This window comes from Falco peregrinus, chromosome 1 (genome assembly GCF_023634155.1).
Source record: "Falco peregrinus isolate bFalPer1 chromosome 1, bFalPer1.pri, whole genome shotgun sequence".
Classification (NCBI taxonomy): Eukaryota; Metazoa; Chordata; class Aves; order Falconiformes; family Falconidae; genus Falco; species Falco peregrinus.
The window spans coordinates 96,305,750-96,321,024 of NC_073721.1; the positions used below are offsets into that span (position 1 = coordinate 96,305,750).

At 51.7% G+C, this 15,275-nt stretch overlaps 1 protein-coding gene across 3 annotated transcripts in view; it reads left to right on the top strand.

The window, feature by feature from the left end:
- SAMD4A (sterile alpha motif domain containing 4A) overlaps positions 1 to 15,275 on the top strand; it is a 109,472-nt gene that overhangs the window by 61,754 nt on the left and 32,443 nt on the right. For all 3 annotated transcript variants that reach the window (XM_055798017.1, XM_055798024.1, XM_055798022.1), the window contains exon 3: positions 3,556 to 4,074. In XM_055798017.1, the coding sequence (XP_055653992.1) occupies positions 3,556 to 4,074 (519 nt within the window). The remainder of the gene's footprint in view (positions 1 to 3,555; positions 4,075 to 15,275) is intronic.

Sequence of the window (15,275 nt, forward strand, 5' to 3'; positions counted from 1 at the left end):
TGAGACGTCCCTGATGTCCGGGAGTGTGTGGCAGCAGGTAGGGAGCTGAAGCAGGGGCTCCTGTGTTCGGGGAGATTGGGGAGAGGGGCTTCAGGGGGGTCACTGGCCCCTCTCCCCCTGCCCAGAAGCAGCTCCAGCTTTCCTCCTCCCAGGCCACCCTCTCCAGATCCCTCTGTTTTCTGGCAGACAGGATTAAGCCTGACCTACCACCCCATCTCAGACAGAGCCAAACCTCTTTCAGATCTAATTATTTTCCGTTTTTGTTTAATTGTGCACATGCTGCTGCTGGCTGAGAAGGAGAGCGGCTCCTGCCCGTGCTGGGGCAGGGGGGTCGCACGGCTCCTTGCCAGCTGCGGGCTTTCGGATCAGCACTCCATCTTTTGGGGCTGTGATTTCAAACCCCTGTATCTCTTGGAGGCCTGAGGCAAGTTCCCCAAGAAGCAGCTCTGGCACTGTCCTGCGTTTCTCCAGTGGTGACCTTCACGCTTAGCTCTCCCCCGAGTGAGGAAGAGGAGTCTGGGCATGGCCACCTTTCTCCCTGCATCCTCCTCCTCCCTTGGACCCAGTTTGCACCCGGGCTCTGCTTGTTCTGCATGTGTTTTGCTACGCAGTTCCCATGTACAAGTGGCACCGGCTTCTTTTAGCAGTGCATGGCATGCCTTTTTTTAATGATCTTTTGATTTCTCAGTTGATCTGAGCTGCTGCAAAATCCCACAGCCTCTTCCCACAGACGGTGCCAGGCTGAGCTTCGGCTGTGCCAGCCTGAAAGCGCTGCTGAATCGTCCCAAGGGCAATGATAAAACAGGGGGGTGATAAGGGAACGGGTGACACCCCTGTGCAGGAGGAGGGGAGAAAATAAGATGGGTTTTCAACCCACTGGGCAGCTGGCCAGGGTGGGGAGACAGAGAGAGGGGACAGAGAAATCAGATTAAGCATGACAAGAGGCTTTGCCTGGAGCAGTTATATCTGCATATGGAAAATACGGAGATGCTCTGGTGGACCTTAAGTTCCGCCACGCTCATGTATTTTTTACAGCATCCCTGGGGCTGAGCATTGCTTTTACATATCCCATTTTTTAACACCAAAACAACCTCACAGCATCTCTGCAGGCACAGGAGCACACCCAGCATACCGAAACTCGCTTCTGCTGCAAATGAAGCAGTTCCTTCCCCACCAAAGCTGTGCCGTGCTGTGTCCCTTGCACCTCTTGGCACAGCAGCACGAGGTGGCTCAGGCACGCTGTCGTGGGATCGGGAAGCAGCTCTGGAGGAGGGGTGGGTCTGCAGAGAAGTAAATACTGCTGCAGAAAGTTCCAGCGAGAGCCATCGGTGTTTCCAGCAAGCCATCTAGTGGCTTCCTATTAAAATGGTTGCACGTCTTGAAACTGGGAAGGCAAAGCTGGAGGGACGAGGGCTGCCCACCACCGCAGTTGTGTAGGGGAACCGTCGTGCAGGGGGTTTGGACCTAATTTGGAAAAGACCTTACTGCAATGGCCCTCTTCAGGGTCACAGGGTGGTGGAAGGGTTGGGTTAGCTGCTGGATCACAGCATAGGTCTTCTGATGGACATCCAGATCTTCATTTCACTGGTGCGGGTTTGGTTGCCTTAGCTCCAAAACACATGAAGGATACAGGGATAATCAATGATTTAGAGCAGCTTCCTCTACGGTATGGATAGGAGATAGCAGACAGGGAGAGAGAACGTAAAGTTTTGGGGTTTTCTTAATAACGTGAGAACTCGGGGCATTTCACTTGGTGAAGTTTTGGGCTTTAGTGGGTTTAAAGCAAATGAAAGTCCTAGTTCACCAGATGATTCTGTTGTGGCACCCTTAGGCACAGCCTGCTGCAGGGGCTGGAAGTTTGAAGGCTTCATAGAGGTGTTTGGTAAACTCTGGAGGAGAGACTGACCTGGGGCTGGAAGTTGGGTGGTCTAGGTAGATCCAGAGCTATCCTTGGCCGGTGTTTGTATAAGCTGTTCGGAAAAACCTCTGGTGATGGAGGTTTCACAATGTCTGTAGGCAGTCTCTCCCTGTGCATCACTCGCCCTAACTGTAGGAGGTAAGTTTCTTCATGACCGACCTGACTCACCTTCACTGCCATTCAAACCTATTACTGCAGTCCCCAGGAGATGTGGAGAGCAGCTTGTCCACGCTGTTCTCTGCCTCTCAGACAGATGACGGGTGGGCTGGTGCAGTTTTTATGTGCAACGTGGCATTTTGACTGATTTTCGGCCCATGATGCTTCCTGACGCCAGGCGCTTCCCCACCTGGTACTGCACAGCGATTTGTCCCACCTGCATGTAGATGTTTGCACCTACTTAATGCAGCTGGTTTTTTCTGACTTTTCTCCAGGTCTCCAACATTGTTTTACTCCCAAGTCCAGTATTCTGGAGTGTTTTCATTTTTCCTAGCTTGGTAGCCGCACATTGAATACATTTATCACATCACCCATGTCACTGATGACATACTGGGTAGTGCCACAGCCAGGACAAGTCTCCTTGCTCAGCACATCCTCCCAGTCTGATGGCAAATCACCCGTAACGACTCTCTCCATATGGTTTTCTGATGAGCTGTGTGCCCACATTAGGATAGTTTTGCCTGAGCATGTTTTTCTGGTGTGCTGCTGAGGAAGCCATGTGGGGTAGCACCTAATGAATATCAAGATACACAGCACTGACTGCTTCTCCAGCTATTCACAGGCCAGTTACTCTGTCGCAGAAGGAAATTAAATTGTTCTTGACAAATAGGTGTGGACAGTCACTTATCATCTTGTTATCTTCTAAGTGCTTACAAATAGGTTGTTTCATTATTTGTTCCATCAGTTTTCCCGGAGTTTGAGTTAAGTGGCCAGTTTGTAATTCCGTGCCTCTTCCTTTTGCATATTTTTAAAGCTAAACCCTGTGTTTGCTTTATTTCTGGTCTTCTAAAACCTCTCCTATCTTCTGTGAACTATCAGAGGAACAATAGCTCTGTGTCTGCTTCAGCTGAGCCCTTTCCTCAATACCTTTGGGGAATCTTATCACACCAGGCTGGCAGATGGACCAACACCCTGTTTTGGTTATTGCCCCCCTGCTGGGATGCTTCTTCCCTTGGGCCTCCGTGGCTCTCACCCGTATTAGCTTATTTGAACTTCGGCCCTTTCCATTTTCTAACCAGTGCTTTTGAAAGGTTATGTTTATCCATGAGGTGCTTTTGGGTAGTATTTTGTATAATCCGCAACGATACGGAAAATTTGGGCCAAATCGTGACTTGGATTAATATTAGGAGAACGGTAGTGGAGCTACGTGGTGATAGAGGTGGATGTAATTTGGCTTTTTTAGTGATTTTCAGGAGCGTCTGGTAACTCTTGGTGTCCAGTTCAGCACACGGTGCTATGACCTTGGTTTTCAGAGAGTGGTGGTCCCCCTGCCTGGGAGATGCTCACGCAGTGGCATCACGCATGCAAGCATCCATTTGGCATGTCTTATATTTACCCCGCTGGGGTCTGTTTATTTCTTTTATTAGCTCTGTTTACCGATTTCTCAATTCTCTTCTTTTTTTTCTTCTATTCTTTCACAGGAATCATTAACCAATGGCAACAGGAATCCAAGGATAAGGTGATTTCCCTATTGTTAACCCACCTGCCTTTACTGAAGCCTGGCAACATTGAGGCAAAAGTTGAATACATGAAACTCTTGCCTAAAATCCTGGCCCACTCAATCGAACACAACCAACACATCGAGGAGAGCAGGCAGTTGCTGTCCTATGCCTTGATACACCCTGCCACCTCCTTAGAGGACAGGAGCGCCCTGGCCATGTGGCTCAACCACCTGGAGGACCGCACGTCGGGTGGCTTCGGCGGCCAGAACAGAGGTCGGTCGGATTCGGTGGACTACGGGCAGACGCACTACTATCACCAAAGACAAAACTCTGATGACAAACTCAACGGATGGCAAAACTCTCGAGACTCGGGCATAAGTGTCAGCGCTTCCAGCTGGCAGGACAAAAACCTGGCGTGCGAGAACGGCCATCTGCCCCTCTACTCCTCCTCCTCCGTCCCCACAACCATCAACACCATCGGCACTAGCACAAGCACCAGTAAGTACCCATGGGAAGCTCTGGGAACGGCCACCCACGGCCACTTCACAGCATGGTCCCCCCATCCCACTAGAAAATACTGCTTTGCCGTGGTTAGCAGAGGGGTTAGGTTCATGTGGGCCATAGAAAACTTTTTTTTTTCCTTTCCCCTACCTACTTTTTGATTTCCTGCCTGCCTTTTTTTACTGGTTTTTTTTGTTCCTCTAGTCCTGTAGGATTTTAAAGACCTGGCAGCTGGAGGGGAGGGAAACACATCCAAGCTGTAAGATCAAAAAACATGCATTATTGAAGAGAGCCCCTTTTATTTCATGTAGCTCCACGTAGATTTGCAGTTCACGTTTCAGAGTTCCTAAAGCAAGCGGGGAGCTGATGCTTCATGTCCAGAAGTGAGCTGGGGGACTTGGCAAATCCAAAAGTGACCTGGAGACTTACTGGGAGGTAATGGCATTGGGGCCCCAAAGCGCAGGCACCGGTTTTGGAAGCAGGGCTGGGATTCACAATCTGCAGGGCGTATCTGAAAACCACCCTTGTATCTGCAGTGCGCAGAAGTGTGAAGCTGGTGCTCATTGGGGGGTTAGTGTGTATATATAGATATATAGATAGATAGATAGATATACAGTCCTTAACGTTTTCCAGGAGAGTTGGGTAGCTCTTTCCCCTTGGGGGCCCCACCGGGCTTTGATGGGAGCGGTGGACAGTGCAGAGCCCAGCCCAAGGCTCGGGACATTGGGAGATGCTGCAGAGCACCGTGGCTGGAGATCTGTCTTTGGTTTTGCACGAAGAGCAGCTATAGCTGGTGTTTAAAGCAGCCATGGATGCCTACAAGCCACCCTTAGGAGAGGAGGAACAAAGCCATCTTCTCAGTGGGGTTCAGGAGCTCCTCTGCCCACCCACTCCCTCTCTGGAGGGCTGTCACAGCTGCCTGGTTATCACCTTTGGTGACCACCACCATCTCACCTGCAAGGCGTCCTCCCTTTGAGGCATTCGGAAGGTCTTTTTCCAAGACACTTGGCATTCCCCTAGACGTAAGAGATGCAGAGAGTGCTTTGGGGAGGAGAGGCTTCTTGCGGCAAGGGTGCTGGCTTCTCTATCAGCATGTGGAAAGCCACAATTAAATAGCTGAAAGCTTTAAAATGGTCGCTTAAGGCTTCTGGGTTTTTTCCCTCTCCTGTAATAAGCGCTTTTTTTAGGTGGTGTTTCAAATCAACAACGATACGAAATGCATCTCTGGGTTTATTGCTGTAGCACCCTGGTCCCTGCCTCTCTGGTGTCCATCCTTGCAGGCAGTGCTGCCTGCTGCGCTGCGCAGGGGTTTGGCAGAAGGGTCTCAGCTTCTCCGCTGACTCTGGACGTCATGCCCATCCCATCCCCTGTCTGTGAAGCCCCAGCTCCTGCTGCCATGTGATTGTGTTATGTTCAGCTTCTCTGGGAGCTGGGTCGCTGCGCTGCGGAGGAGAGCTGTTTCAGAGTGAGCAAGCTGCATGGGAAAGGCTTAACAAGGAGACAGGGTGAGAACCATGAATGTATTTGCAATCAGTCTGTTAAACCTCTCCAGGGATGTTGTTTCTGGGGGGTGGGGGCAGCTCTCCCTTGCATGCCTGGCTGTTCAGAGGCTTTGCACATCATGGAGGCAGTGGGAAGTGATGGCTTCAGAAGAGATCTGGTTCCTCACGTCAAGATCTGGAAGCAGGGAGCTCTGATGGGTGCGGCAGTTTAATCATTGACAGTGGCTGTAACTGTGCAAGATGTGTTAGGTCTTGAAGGACGCTTTTCAAAAACCCCTTTGTGTTTCTTTTGAGCCTTTTTGTGTTCAGACTTATCTCTTAGCAGAAGTAGTGACCCACCTCTTGCCCAACAGGGTTCGCAAGTATGAGCACAAGGCACCAAAACCCAGGCAACAGCCAAATTACTCATCAGTACCCAAGCTGCCGCACTGCTGAGGTTTTTCCTAAATTCTCCCAGGATTAGGTGGGCGCAGCAGCACAGTGGTGGGACAGGAGCAGCTGTGGGTCTGGCAGCAGCCCTACACTTTACTGTAGGACGCAGGCAGACCACTTCTCTCCTCCATCTCTGCCACTTGCTTTGCCACAGCATCCCCTGCCCTCAGTGCCGGCGTGGCAGCCCTTGCCCGCTCTGGTCCTTCCCAGCACCCAGCAGTAGCTGCTTTTCGTGGTGCCAGGGCAGCTCACTCACATCATCCTGCTCTGAGCTGCAAGGTTTATAAGACTCCGTGTTCAGGGAACCTTTTCTCTGAGCATCATAGCATGGTCAGCATGTATTTCTGAGACGGCGTAGTTTTGCAGAGGCATCTGAATACATCTTCAGCCCAGTCTAATCCTAAATGTTAAGATGTTGTAACTCCAGCTAGTGTATTTTGGTGGCAGCATGTTCAGGGAGCCTGTGGGCTGAGCTGAAGATGACCCGACCATGCTTCATGTGTTAGTTCATAAGCTTCCTTAAGGCAATATTTGCTTGGACACAAGCACAGTAAGTCCACAGACAGATGCCAAAAAACAAACACGGCTGTCAGCCTTTGTCCCAGCCCCTTGAGTCAATCAATAGGTCTATTAATCTTTTATTCCAAAGCAAAGCCTTCAAACTGTTACTGTTTGTTTAGGTTTCCATGTTAGTATTTTTAAATTCTCCCTCTTGCTTGGAGGTGTTTATCTGGGCAGGGGCTTAATCCAGCAACACCCTGCCGCGCACAGCCTCCCACAGCCCATCCCTGCAAAGGTGCTGCCTGCTCCTGATGCCGAAACGGGGCAAAGTCTTTCCCAGAGGAGCAGCATGGTGATCTTGCCTGAGGTACTTTCTTCTGGTATTGTGGCATAATTAGATGTAACACTGTTACGGCATAGGGTTTAAAAATGGGTGGCTGAAGCTCCTGTGACAATTTGCTTTGTGCTGCCCTTGTCTTTGACTCAGCCTAGACCTTTGAGACTTGGTTCAGGCTTGGTTCATCTCCAGCTCACGCTTCACAGTGCTGGCTGGCGTTAGCCAAGGCTTGAGGAGGTGTTGTTGGAGTCATCCAGCCTTTGCAGGGCAAGTCAGGAGTACTCTGAAGGAGTCACTCTGGATTTCCCACAGTAATGGTGATCCAGGAGCGGGACCAGCTAAGCGATGGGTTTGGCTCTGGGTACAGGCTCGCCCAAAGCGACAGAAGTTCACGTCCTCCTTCCCATCCGCTGCATCACTGTAACTGCTTTCTTGGCCCATCCTGCACAGCTTCAGCTGCAGCTTTAAACCAGGCTTTAGCGTGCCGGGAGGGAAGGTAGCCTGGGCGCGGGCTCGGAGTGCAGCTGGGCAGGAGGCCAGAGCTGCTCCAGGCACCGTGGGACAGGGTGAAGCCCCGAGCCCCGGCTCGAGTCAGGCGGCGGTTGCAAAACGGCTGGGTTGCACAATGCCTTTGCAGTGCAGACAGGGCCTGGAAACTCTGAAAGGACAGAAAAAAGCAGCTAGCTTTCAAAGCTGCAGGCCAACAGCTTCTTGCGTGGGAGCTCTGGCTCCTTCCTTTCCCCTGTAATTGGTTCCACCTGAGTAGGGTCTGATGGCATGTGGGGTTTTGGTTGTCAGATGGAAGTACGGCGTAGCTTAACCCTGTGTTTTCCACCCTCTCGGAAGCAAATATGTGCCAAGGAGAAGGAGGGTCTGCTGTTAAATGCACTTGTTCAGCGCTAAGAAGGTGGAGTGCGGGTATGCTGGTCTCATTTGGACCATCAGGTCTGTGAGCACAAAAAGGGATAGAAAAGCACAAGGTTTGGCGAGAGTGGTAGCAACTCCAGTTGGCAATAGCGAGCCTGTTGAAACACAGCTGAAGAGGTAAGGTTTTGATTCCTGGCTCTAACATGCATCGGCTGGATGAGTGTCTTGGTCCTCTGCTCCCAGCATATAAGCTGGGGATAACAGTGTTACTTCTCTTATCAAGGCATGGTGAGGTTTTCCTGTGCTCTCGCCTCCGGTGCAGTGCCAGGGCACTTCAGCTCCCTGTGGAGAGCAGGTTCCCAGGGGCAAGTCTCTGCACGGGAGCAGAAGGTCTTTCAGGAGCAACAGTAACCGCCCCAAAAATCCAAATTAAGAGCCAGATGTTGGCTCTTTCTCACAGAGGAGTGAGGACATCCTTATGCCAGTACCTGGCTAGGAGAAGAGGCAGCTCAGTGCCAGGCACAGGCAGCACTTCAGGCAGGGTGAGTGCCTCCAGTTGTCACCCTCCCGGGGGGACAGCAGCTCTGCCCAGCCTCTGTGTGGGCTGTAGTGCTGCCATAAAGCAATGGGACATCAGGTTCCCCAGTAAGGGGTGGCCCCGGAGAAGGTAGGCAGCGTTTGGTCTTACTGAAGCCCGGCGTGCCTGGGGGTCTTATCTCCTGTCTGTCTTTCCAAAAAGAGGAGGAGGTCCCTGGACTGGTAGTGGTGGTATCTCTGTGCATGGCCAGCGGTGCCCAGCAGTCCTGTCCTTGGGTGAGCACCCAGTATGTCCCTGGTGTGTGCACCCTGGGTTGCTTGGAGTGGCACCAATGCCTGGAGGTATGGTGTGGGTGGCACCAGGGGACAAGGTGATGGTGTGCATCACTGGTTGTTGGTGGATAGTGGCAGTCAGAGACCTTGCTATGGAGTATCCTGCGGAGCAGGAATCCCAGGCATTGGGACTGTGTTCGTACAGGAGAGGTGCTGCAGGCTCTGGTGTGTCAGTGTCGCTGTGCTGCCTGGATTCCCCTGTGAGTTGAACAGAGAGGTCCTGGGACCAGCAAAGCTGTTTGCCAGTCTGCAGCCACCCTTCCACTTCTGCACAAATGGAAAAGATGCCGGGTGCTCAGGCTGGCTACACCCTTCCCATGCGAGTCTCTGCCAGAAAACTGATGATGTTTGTCTGTGAGGAGAGAGAGAGAGGAGAGTGAGCAGTGCAATGCAGAAGAAGTACTCACCTATATAACCTCCTTGTCCTGAAAAAGAAAAATCTCTTGTCTTGTCCTGGAGCTGAAGAAAAGGAATAAATCAGCGTACTTCCTTCCATGCACACCAGTCCAGATTCATGGCTCTCCCCCCGCACCTCCCAGCTCTCGAGAAATGCTTAATGTTTCACAGTGATGTTCAGGTGGCACCAGCGAGTCGTACTGATGATCAAACTCCCAGTACCACAGAAATGTAGAGATACTGGTGGAAGCAGGGCAGCCTGCAGAAGGAAGGACCTCCCCATGGACTCTTATGTGAAGATCCCACCAGGGGCTGCTGGCTCTGGGGCAGACCCAGTGCCGGCTTGCGGAGACCCTGCCATCCTGGGAAGGGCTTTCTGTTGGGTTGCTCTTTCTCAGAAGAGACTCAATCTCAACTGCTGCCCTGCAGGCAGATCTACAGCTGCTAAACTGTATGTCGGCATGTGTGTGCGTGACGTGGCTTGCTGGATTTTGCCTGCATTTGTCCCAGTTGTGGTCTCCCTGATGAGAGCACAGATGATGGAGCTCTTCCCCAGGTCATCAGGGAATTGAGGGTGGAAGAAACGACACCAAGAAAGAACTTGGCATGAACAGAGCTTGGCTTTCCTGACTCTTCCTCACCTACACTGGTGTGCAGCAGCTCACTGCCTACCACTGGAGACAACCCTGTCATCATACCCAGTATCCCAGCTGATGTTGCTAACGGGATAGCTGCGTGTTCCAACCCACAGGACCACCCTGGTTTGTGTTGGGTTGATGGGCAGCTTGCAGGTACAATGCTCTCCTCTGTGTACATTTGCAATGACACCTGAAGGGGGTTGTGTGCCCTCAGCTGATGTTTGACTTATGCAGGGCAACACGTTTCTTCCCATACGTTAGCAAAACATGTCGTTTTGCTTGCTCAAAAATAGAGTGCCAAAGTCTTAATAAGGTTACAACAGCGAAGCAAACAAATGTACTGTTCTTACTGAGGGGGAGATTAGCTTTGTACTTGGGGATTGCCTCCAGAAACTTGTTCCTCGGCTGTCTGTGCTCTGAGCTGAGACGTGGCACCCTGGCATTCATCCTACCAGGCGGGGACACCTCTAATACTTGCTGTTTTTTCTCTTTTACTGATGGACTGAGAAAAGCTCATTGGACTTTATTACACTTGAGCTTTTCAGCGGTGGCAGATGGGGGCATTTGTTGTCTTGCTCATGCCCTCTAGTGTTGCACATAGCTGTTGGAGAGCATCTCTAGGAGTCACCCACTTTGCCAGGGTCCCATCACTACAATACCTTGCTAAGTCCATAGCTTAAAAACAGAGTCTTTGTACAAAAAGCTAATGTGAGCAGAGTTGTTTTCTCAAATCCATGCAGAATAAGCACAAATACAACAGCAAACAGGACTGAGTAAGGACAACATGGAATCATAGAATCATTTCGGTTGGAAAAGACCTTTAAGATCATCGAGTCCAACCATAATCATCTACTCCAGCTCTGAACACTAACTACAGATTTCCTGGCCCCTCTATAAATTCAAAGCACTTGGTCCCTGGGAGGTACTGTCCGCTGCTCAGCAGACCATCACTCAGCAAGCAAGGAGATGAACAGTCACCTGCCCTCAGCCTGGAAGCCATCAAACTTTGGAGATGGTAGCACTCATGGAGGACAAGAGCGATGGCCTTTTGGGGTGTCAGCAATGCTGGCAAAAATCTGCTGCTACTCTTTGAGTGGTCACTGCAAAGCTGTGTTTCACAGCCAGCGTCCCTTCCTGCTGTTGAGGGCACTCCAGTTGCCATGTCCCTCACCCTCTGGTTAGCAGTGAGGTGTCCAGAGTCAAAACAGAGCAACCTGTGCCCATGCTCCATGAGCTGGTCTGCTGGGCAGGATGTTTTTAGTTGATGGGCCAGCTATGAGCGCTCATCCCACGGTCAGCTAAGCTCCCACATTGCCCAGACCTGGTCTTCAAGCAGGGTGGTCAGGTGAGCCACCCTGCCCTGGGACCAGAGCAGCCCCCGAGGTGACTGTTGGCTGGTTGGGTGCAGGGAGGGAGGTTGCTGCCCCGGGGTCTGTGGGATCCAGTTGTGCAGCAGCAAGGTACAGTCTGGGAAAACGGGGTTGTCTAAACGGAAGAGATCAGGGCAGCCCCATCATACAGTCCAAGTGATAGGACAAGAAGAAATGGCGTCAAGTTGTGCCAGGGGAAGTTTAGCTTGAATATTAGGGAAAATTTCTTCACTAAAAAGTTTGTGAGGTGTCAGAACAGGCTGTCCAGGGAGGTGGTGGAATCACCATCCCTGGAGGTATTTAAAAGCTGTGTAGATGTGGCACTCAGGGACATGGTTTAGTGGTGGGTTTGGCAGTGCTGGGTTAGTGGTTGGACTTGATGATGTTAACAGTCTTTTCTAACCTAAACAATTCTGTGATTCTGTGATCTCTGCTGTGCACTTGCTCGCAAGTTCTCAAGGTGAAGAGGCTTGAAGACACTTTGGGCAGGAAGTTGGTTTGGCCCAGCCTTCTGGTCTGTCACCTTTCATCATCCGTGCTGCTGTGTTCAGTGTTTCCTAACCCAAGGTATTGAAGCATCCTGATGGACTCTTGTACTCGAGCAGTGGTCAGAGCCTGTTTTGGCATGTTTCCTTCACTTCTTTGCTCCCAGAGGGTCTCTCCTCACTGTGTCTTTGGCCAGAAAAGAGGGTGGCTAACAGAGGGCATGTGGTGCTGAGGTCCCACCTGCAGTGCATCTCCATGGGGGACTTAGACTGACATTGAAGCTAATCAGCTTAGCTGTTGTCTTCCCAGCTATCATGGTCTGCACTGGAAGGAAAAAAAAGAGAGGACTATCGTTGGTCCTTGTCCCCAGGCCAGCATCTGGGAGGGTGGCTCTCCTGTTCCTGTTCAGCTGGGACTTGCTGTTCACAGGTAGCCTTGCTCGTAGGGGAGGCACAGCCAGTGGGGCAGAAGAAGTTTCTTGCCAGCAGTGGTTGGCTGTAGGGGGATGCGGGTGGCTTTAGGGTGATGCAGATGGCTCTGTGGGGATGTGGATGGCTCTGGGGGGACGCGGATGGCTCTGGGGGGATGCAGATGGCTCTAGGGGATTGAGGTTAGCAGAGCAGGGCTGATGTTATCCCAGGCATCAGCACAGAGATGGGGTCCTCCCTGCCATGCTCACTGCTTTCATGTGGGAGCAAGTGATGACGGGGGGCATATGTGCAGCCTACAGTAGGCAGTGCTTTTGGGCTGTGCGCCGATCCTGCTGTAGGCAGGGTGTCGAGTGAGTGACGGATACCTGCTCACCAAGCAGAGCAAGTAGGCAGGGAAGCGAACGCGTCTCCCACAGGCATGCTGCAGCCAGTGGGTTTTCACGTGGGCAGCGGGCTGGATCTGGTGGTCCTGCCTCTGCTTGGCCCCTCGTCAACCATGATGCTCAGAGGCAGAGGTGTCACCGAGAGGCAGAGGGGTCCTACTGTAGTCCCAAAAGGAAAGAGGGGAGGGGAGCTCGAGGCTGGGCTCAGTGGTGGTTTGCACCGTGGGTGGCACATAAACACGCGGGGATGTCGCTGGTTGCTTCTGGCTGCTGGTAAGTGCGGACCCACACTGATGCTCCTCAACCAGCCCTCGTGACACCAAATGATGCTTCTAGGCGCTTAAATAATCCACATAATCCAGCCTGCCCTAGCCCTAGCAAACCGCTCCATCGCTAGGGAAGCGGTGAAGCAGGAGGTGGTTGGACTGCGTGGCTGGTGAAGAGAAGGGGGAGCTCTGGGTGCCAGCAGGTGGAACGTGCCTGTCCCCCAAGAGGGCACGTCACACATGCATCCTCTGGGACCACACCACTGCTTCCTCCAAATCTGGTATATGTGAGGTTTGATCTTTGCATGTACCGGCACATCTTACGGGGCACCGCTCCCGAATTCACATACCCTGCTCACAGTGATGGCTCCGCAGCTTCCTGGCTGGAACGAGGCCACCTAATTTTGGGAACTTCTATTCCAGCAGCACCCAGCAATGCTCCCACCCTCTCTACTTGTGAGATCCCGGTGCAATCACTGCATGCCCTGGTTTTGCATGGCCCTTAGTGGGGTGCTTGTCCGTTGGCAGTGGCAGGTAGGACACCATCCTTGACCTGCAAGGGTGGGGGAAGCTTGAAGCTTGCAGCTCCGCCACCGCCTCTGCTTTCCTTTACGGCAGCCCGGGTGTCTCGGGAAGGGGCATTAAGAAGCAGCAGCGATGGTTTTGCACGTTATCCTACAGTCCTTGGGATTCCTGTCACCAATGAATCATGCTTCTGACCTGGAAGTGGTGCAGAAGCTGCCAGCACAGCTGATTGATGCTCTTGGGCTGTGGAGCAAAGTCAGACATCCCCAGTAAATCTCTCAGACCCCTCGGCAGTCTCCCATGTCAGTTGACAGGGAGGTTTTGTTGATGGATGGACCCTCCTAGACCCAGGTGTATTTTACCACACACCCCCGGTGCCTGTTGGATACTGGCATAGATGACAGTAAGCTGTGGTTACTCATTGCATAGGAGCTTGTTGCTCTCCCGAGGGAAGCTTTGCTTTTCTCATCACCCCATGAGCACCCGTGGGTCCCTGTCTGCAGTTTGCATCACCGCTGGAGCCACCATCGGCATGGGGCCAGGGGCTCCGTCTGGGAGCTGCGTACCCAGGGGTGCTCCTCATTGCCTCCGCTAGTAACTTATATCCATAGTGTGCCTGATGAGTAATGCCTCCAGCTGCCTCCAGCTAGGGATTGCTCTCTCCAACTCGCCCCTGGGTTCCTAGGTGCCAGCAGGAACTTTTGGGGTGCCCAGCAGGCAGCAGCAGAAGGGGAGGAAGGGTCTGTGCTGGCAGAGGCATGCAGACCCCCACCCCCACCCCGAAACCCCTTTTCTTCCTCCACGACAGCCTCCCGACATCATGTTTCCCCAGCCTTTCCTCACCACATGATGAAAATCAGATTTGTGATGTTTTCCTGAGCAGCTTCGTGGGGTGAGAAACCCCCAGAGAGAATTGCCTTTCCATCACTCATCCTTTGAAACTGCGCAGCTCTGGGCTTTGGCAAGTAAAGAAATGGAGACAGATGAGCTCTCCTTCACCCCGCCATCAAACAGCAGCTGCAGAGAGATGGCAGGAGGGCACCAGGGAGGGAAGGGAGTGCTGGGGCTTGGATTCAGCCGAAGCGACTCCAGTTTCCCTCCCGACTGCATGGGGACTTGCTGTGTTCTCCTGACTCAGTAACATGCTGCTATTTAATTAACTTTTGACTTCTCGGTTAAAGGAGCAGTGCACAAAATAGTTATTTACTTCATTGGGAAATTCTTTTAATCGTTACCATAATTATAGCTTCCTCCTCTTTTTTTTTTTTTTTAATATATTTTTCTTAGCAGGGGGAAGGGAGGGAGAGAGGGGGAATATTTGCTGCTCTCCTTGTGGTTATCACATCCTTCAAATTACTAAAAGAGGCTGGGATAATAGGTCTGGTGATTATATATAGGCACCATCTGCTCTGTGGCTGCTTCCTATCAAAGTGCAGTTAGCAGAGTGCAAGAAGGATATTTTTCTCTCCAGCTATATTAAGACTCTGTTTCCATCTCGGCTCCAAAGCAAAGCTCTCTGCATGCAAATGGATCAAATGCGCTGTAATCAATGGTTCAGGTTTGGCAGCCTTGAAGCCGAATTAATTTTTTTTATTTTATTTTCCCCTCAAGTTTGCTGTTTCCATTTGTTACGCAATTTTATTTGAGGCTGGTTGCTCTGCATTTGATGTTTTCTTGTAACCATAGTCCCCCCCTGTTTGCTGAGCAATACAGTCTCGTGTTAGCCGGTGCAGAAATCTGTGTCATAACTCGAGTGCAAGGCAATATCTGAGCAATTGGGAATGTTTCGGAGGATGATGAGGACAGATTTTTAGGATGCATATGCTGTCGGTATGTAGAGGAGGCGGAAAGCTGAGCTGAGTCAATTTGGAGCACTAATGGGAAAGAATTAATACTTGTTTTATGATAGCAGCCGTGGCTATCCCGTTGCTGCTGGGGACCGCTGGGAGCATTGCAGAGCTCGGTATTTGGGGCAATACGGGCGGTCGTGAGGTGTCCCTCCTCGGCAATACCTATTTCATCTTCTCATGTTGGGAACTGGGTACTGCATTCGCCCCTCAGTGGCCTCAGGGACCCAGCAGGCTTTTCTTATCTCCTGGAGCTGGTAAGATTTTATGCTCTTGGTGGAAGATGGAGGAGAAGGAATAAGACATCGCCAGCCCAGACAGAGAGTGCTCGGGACAGGGGTGCGCGC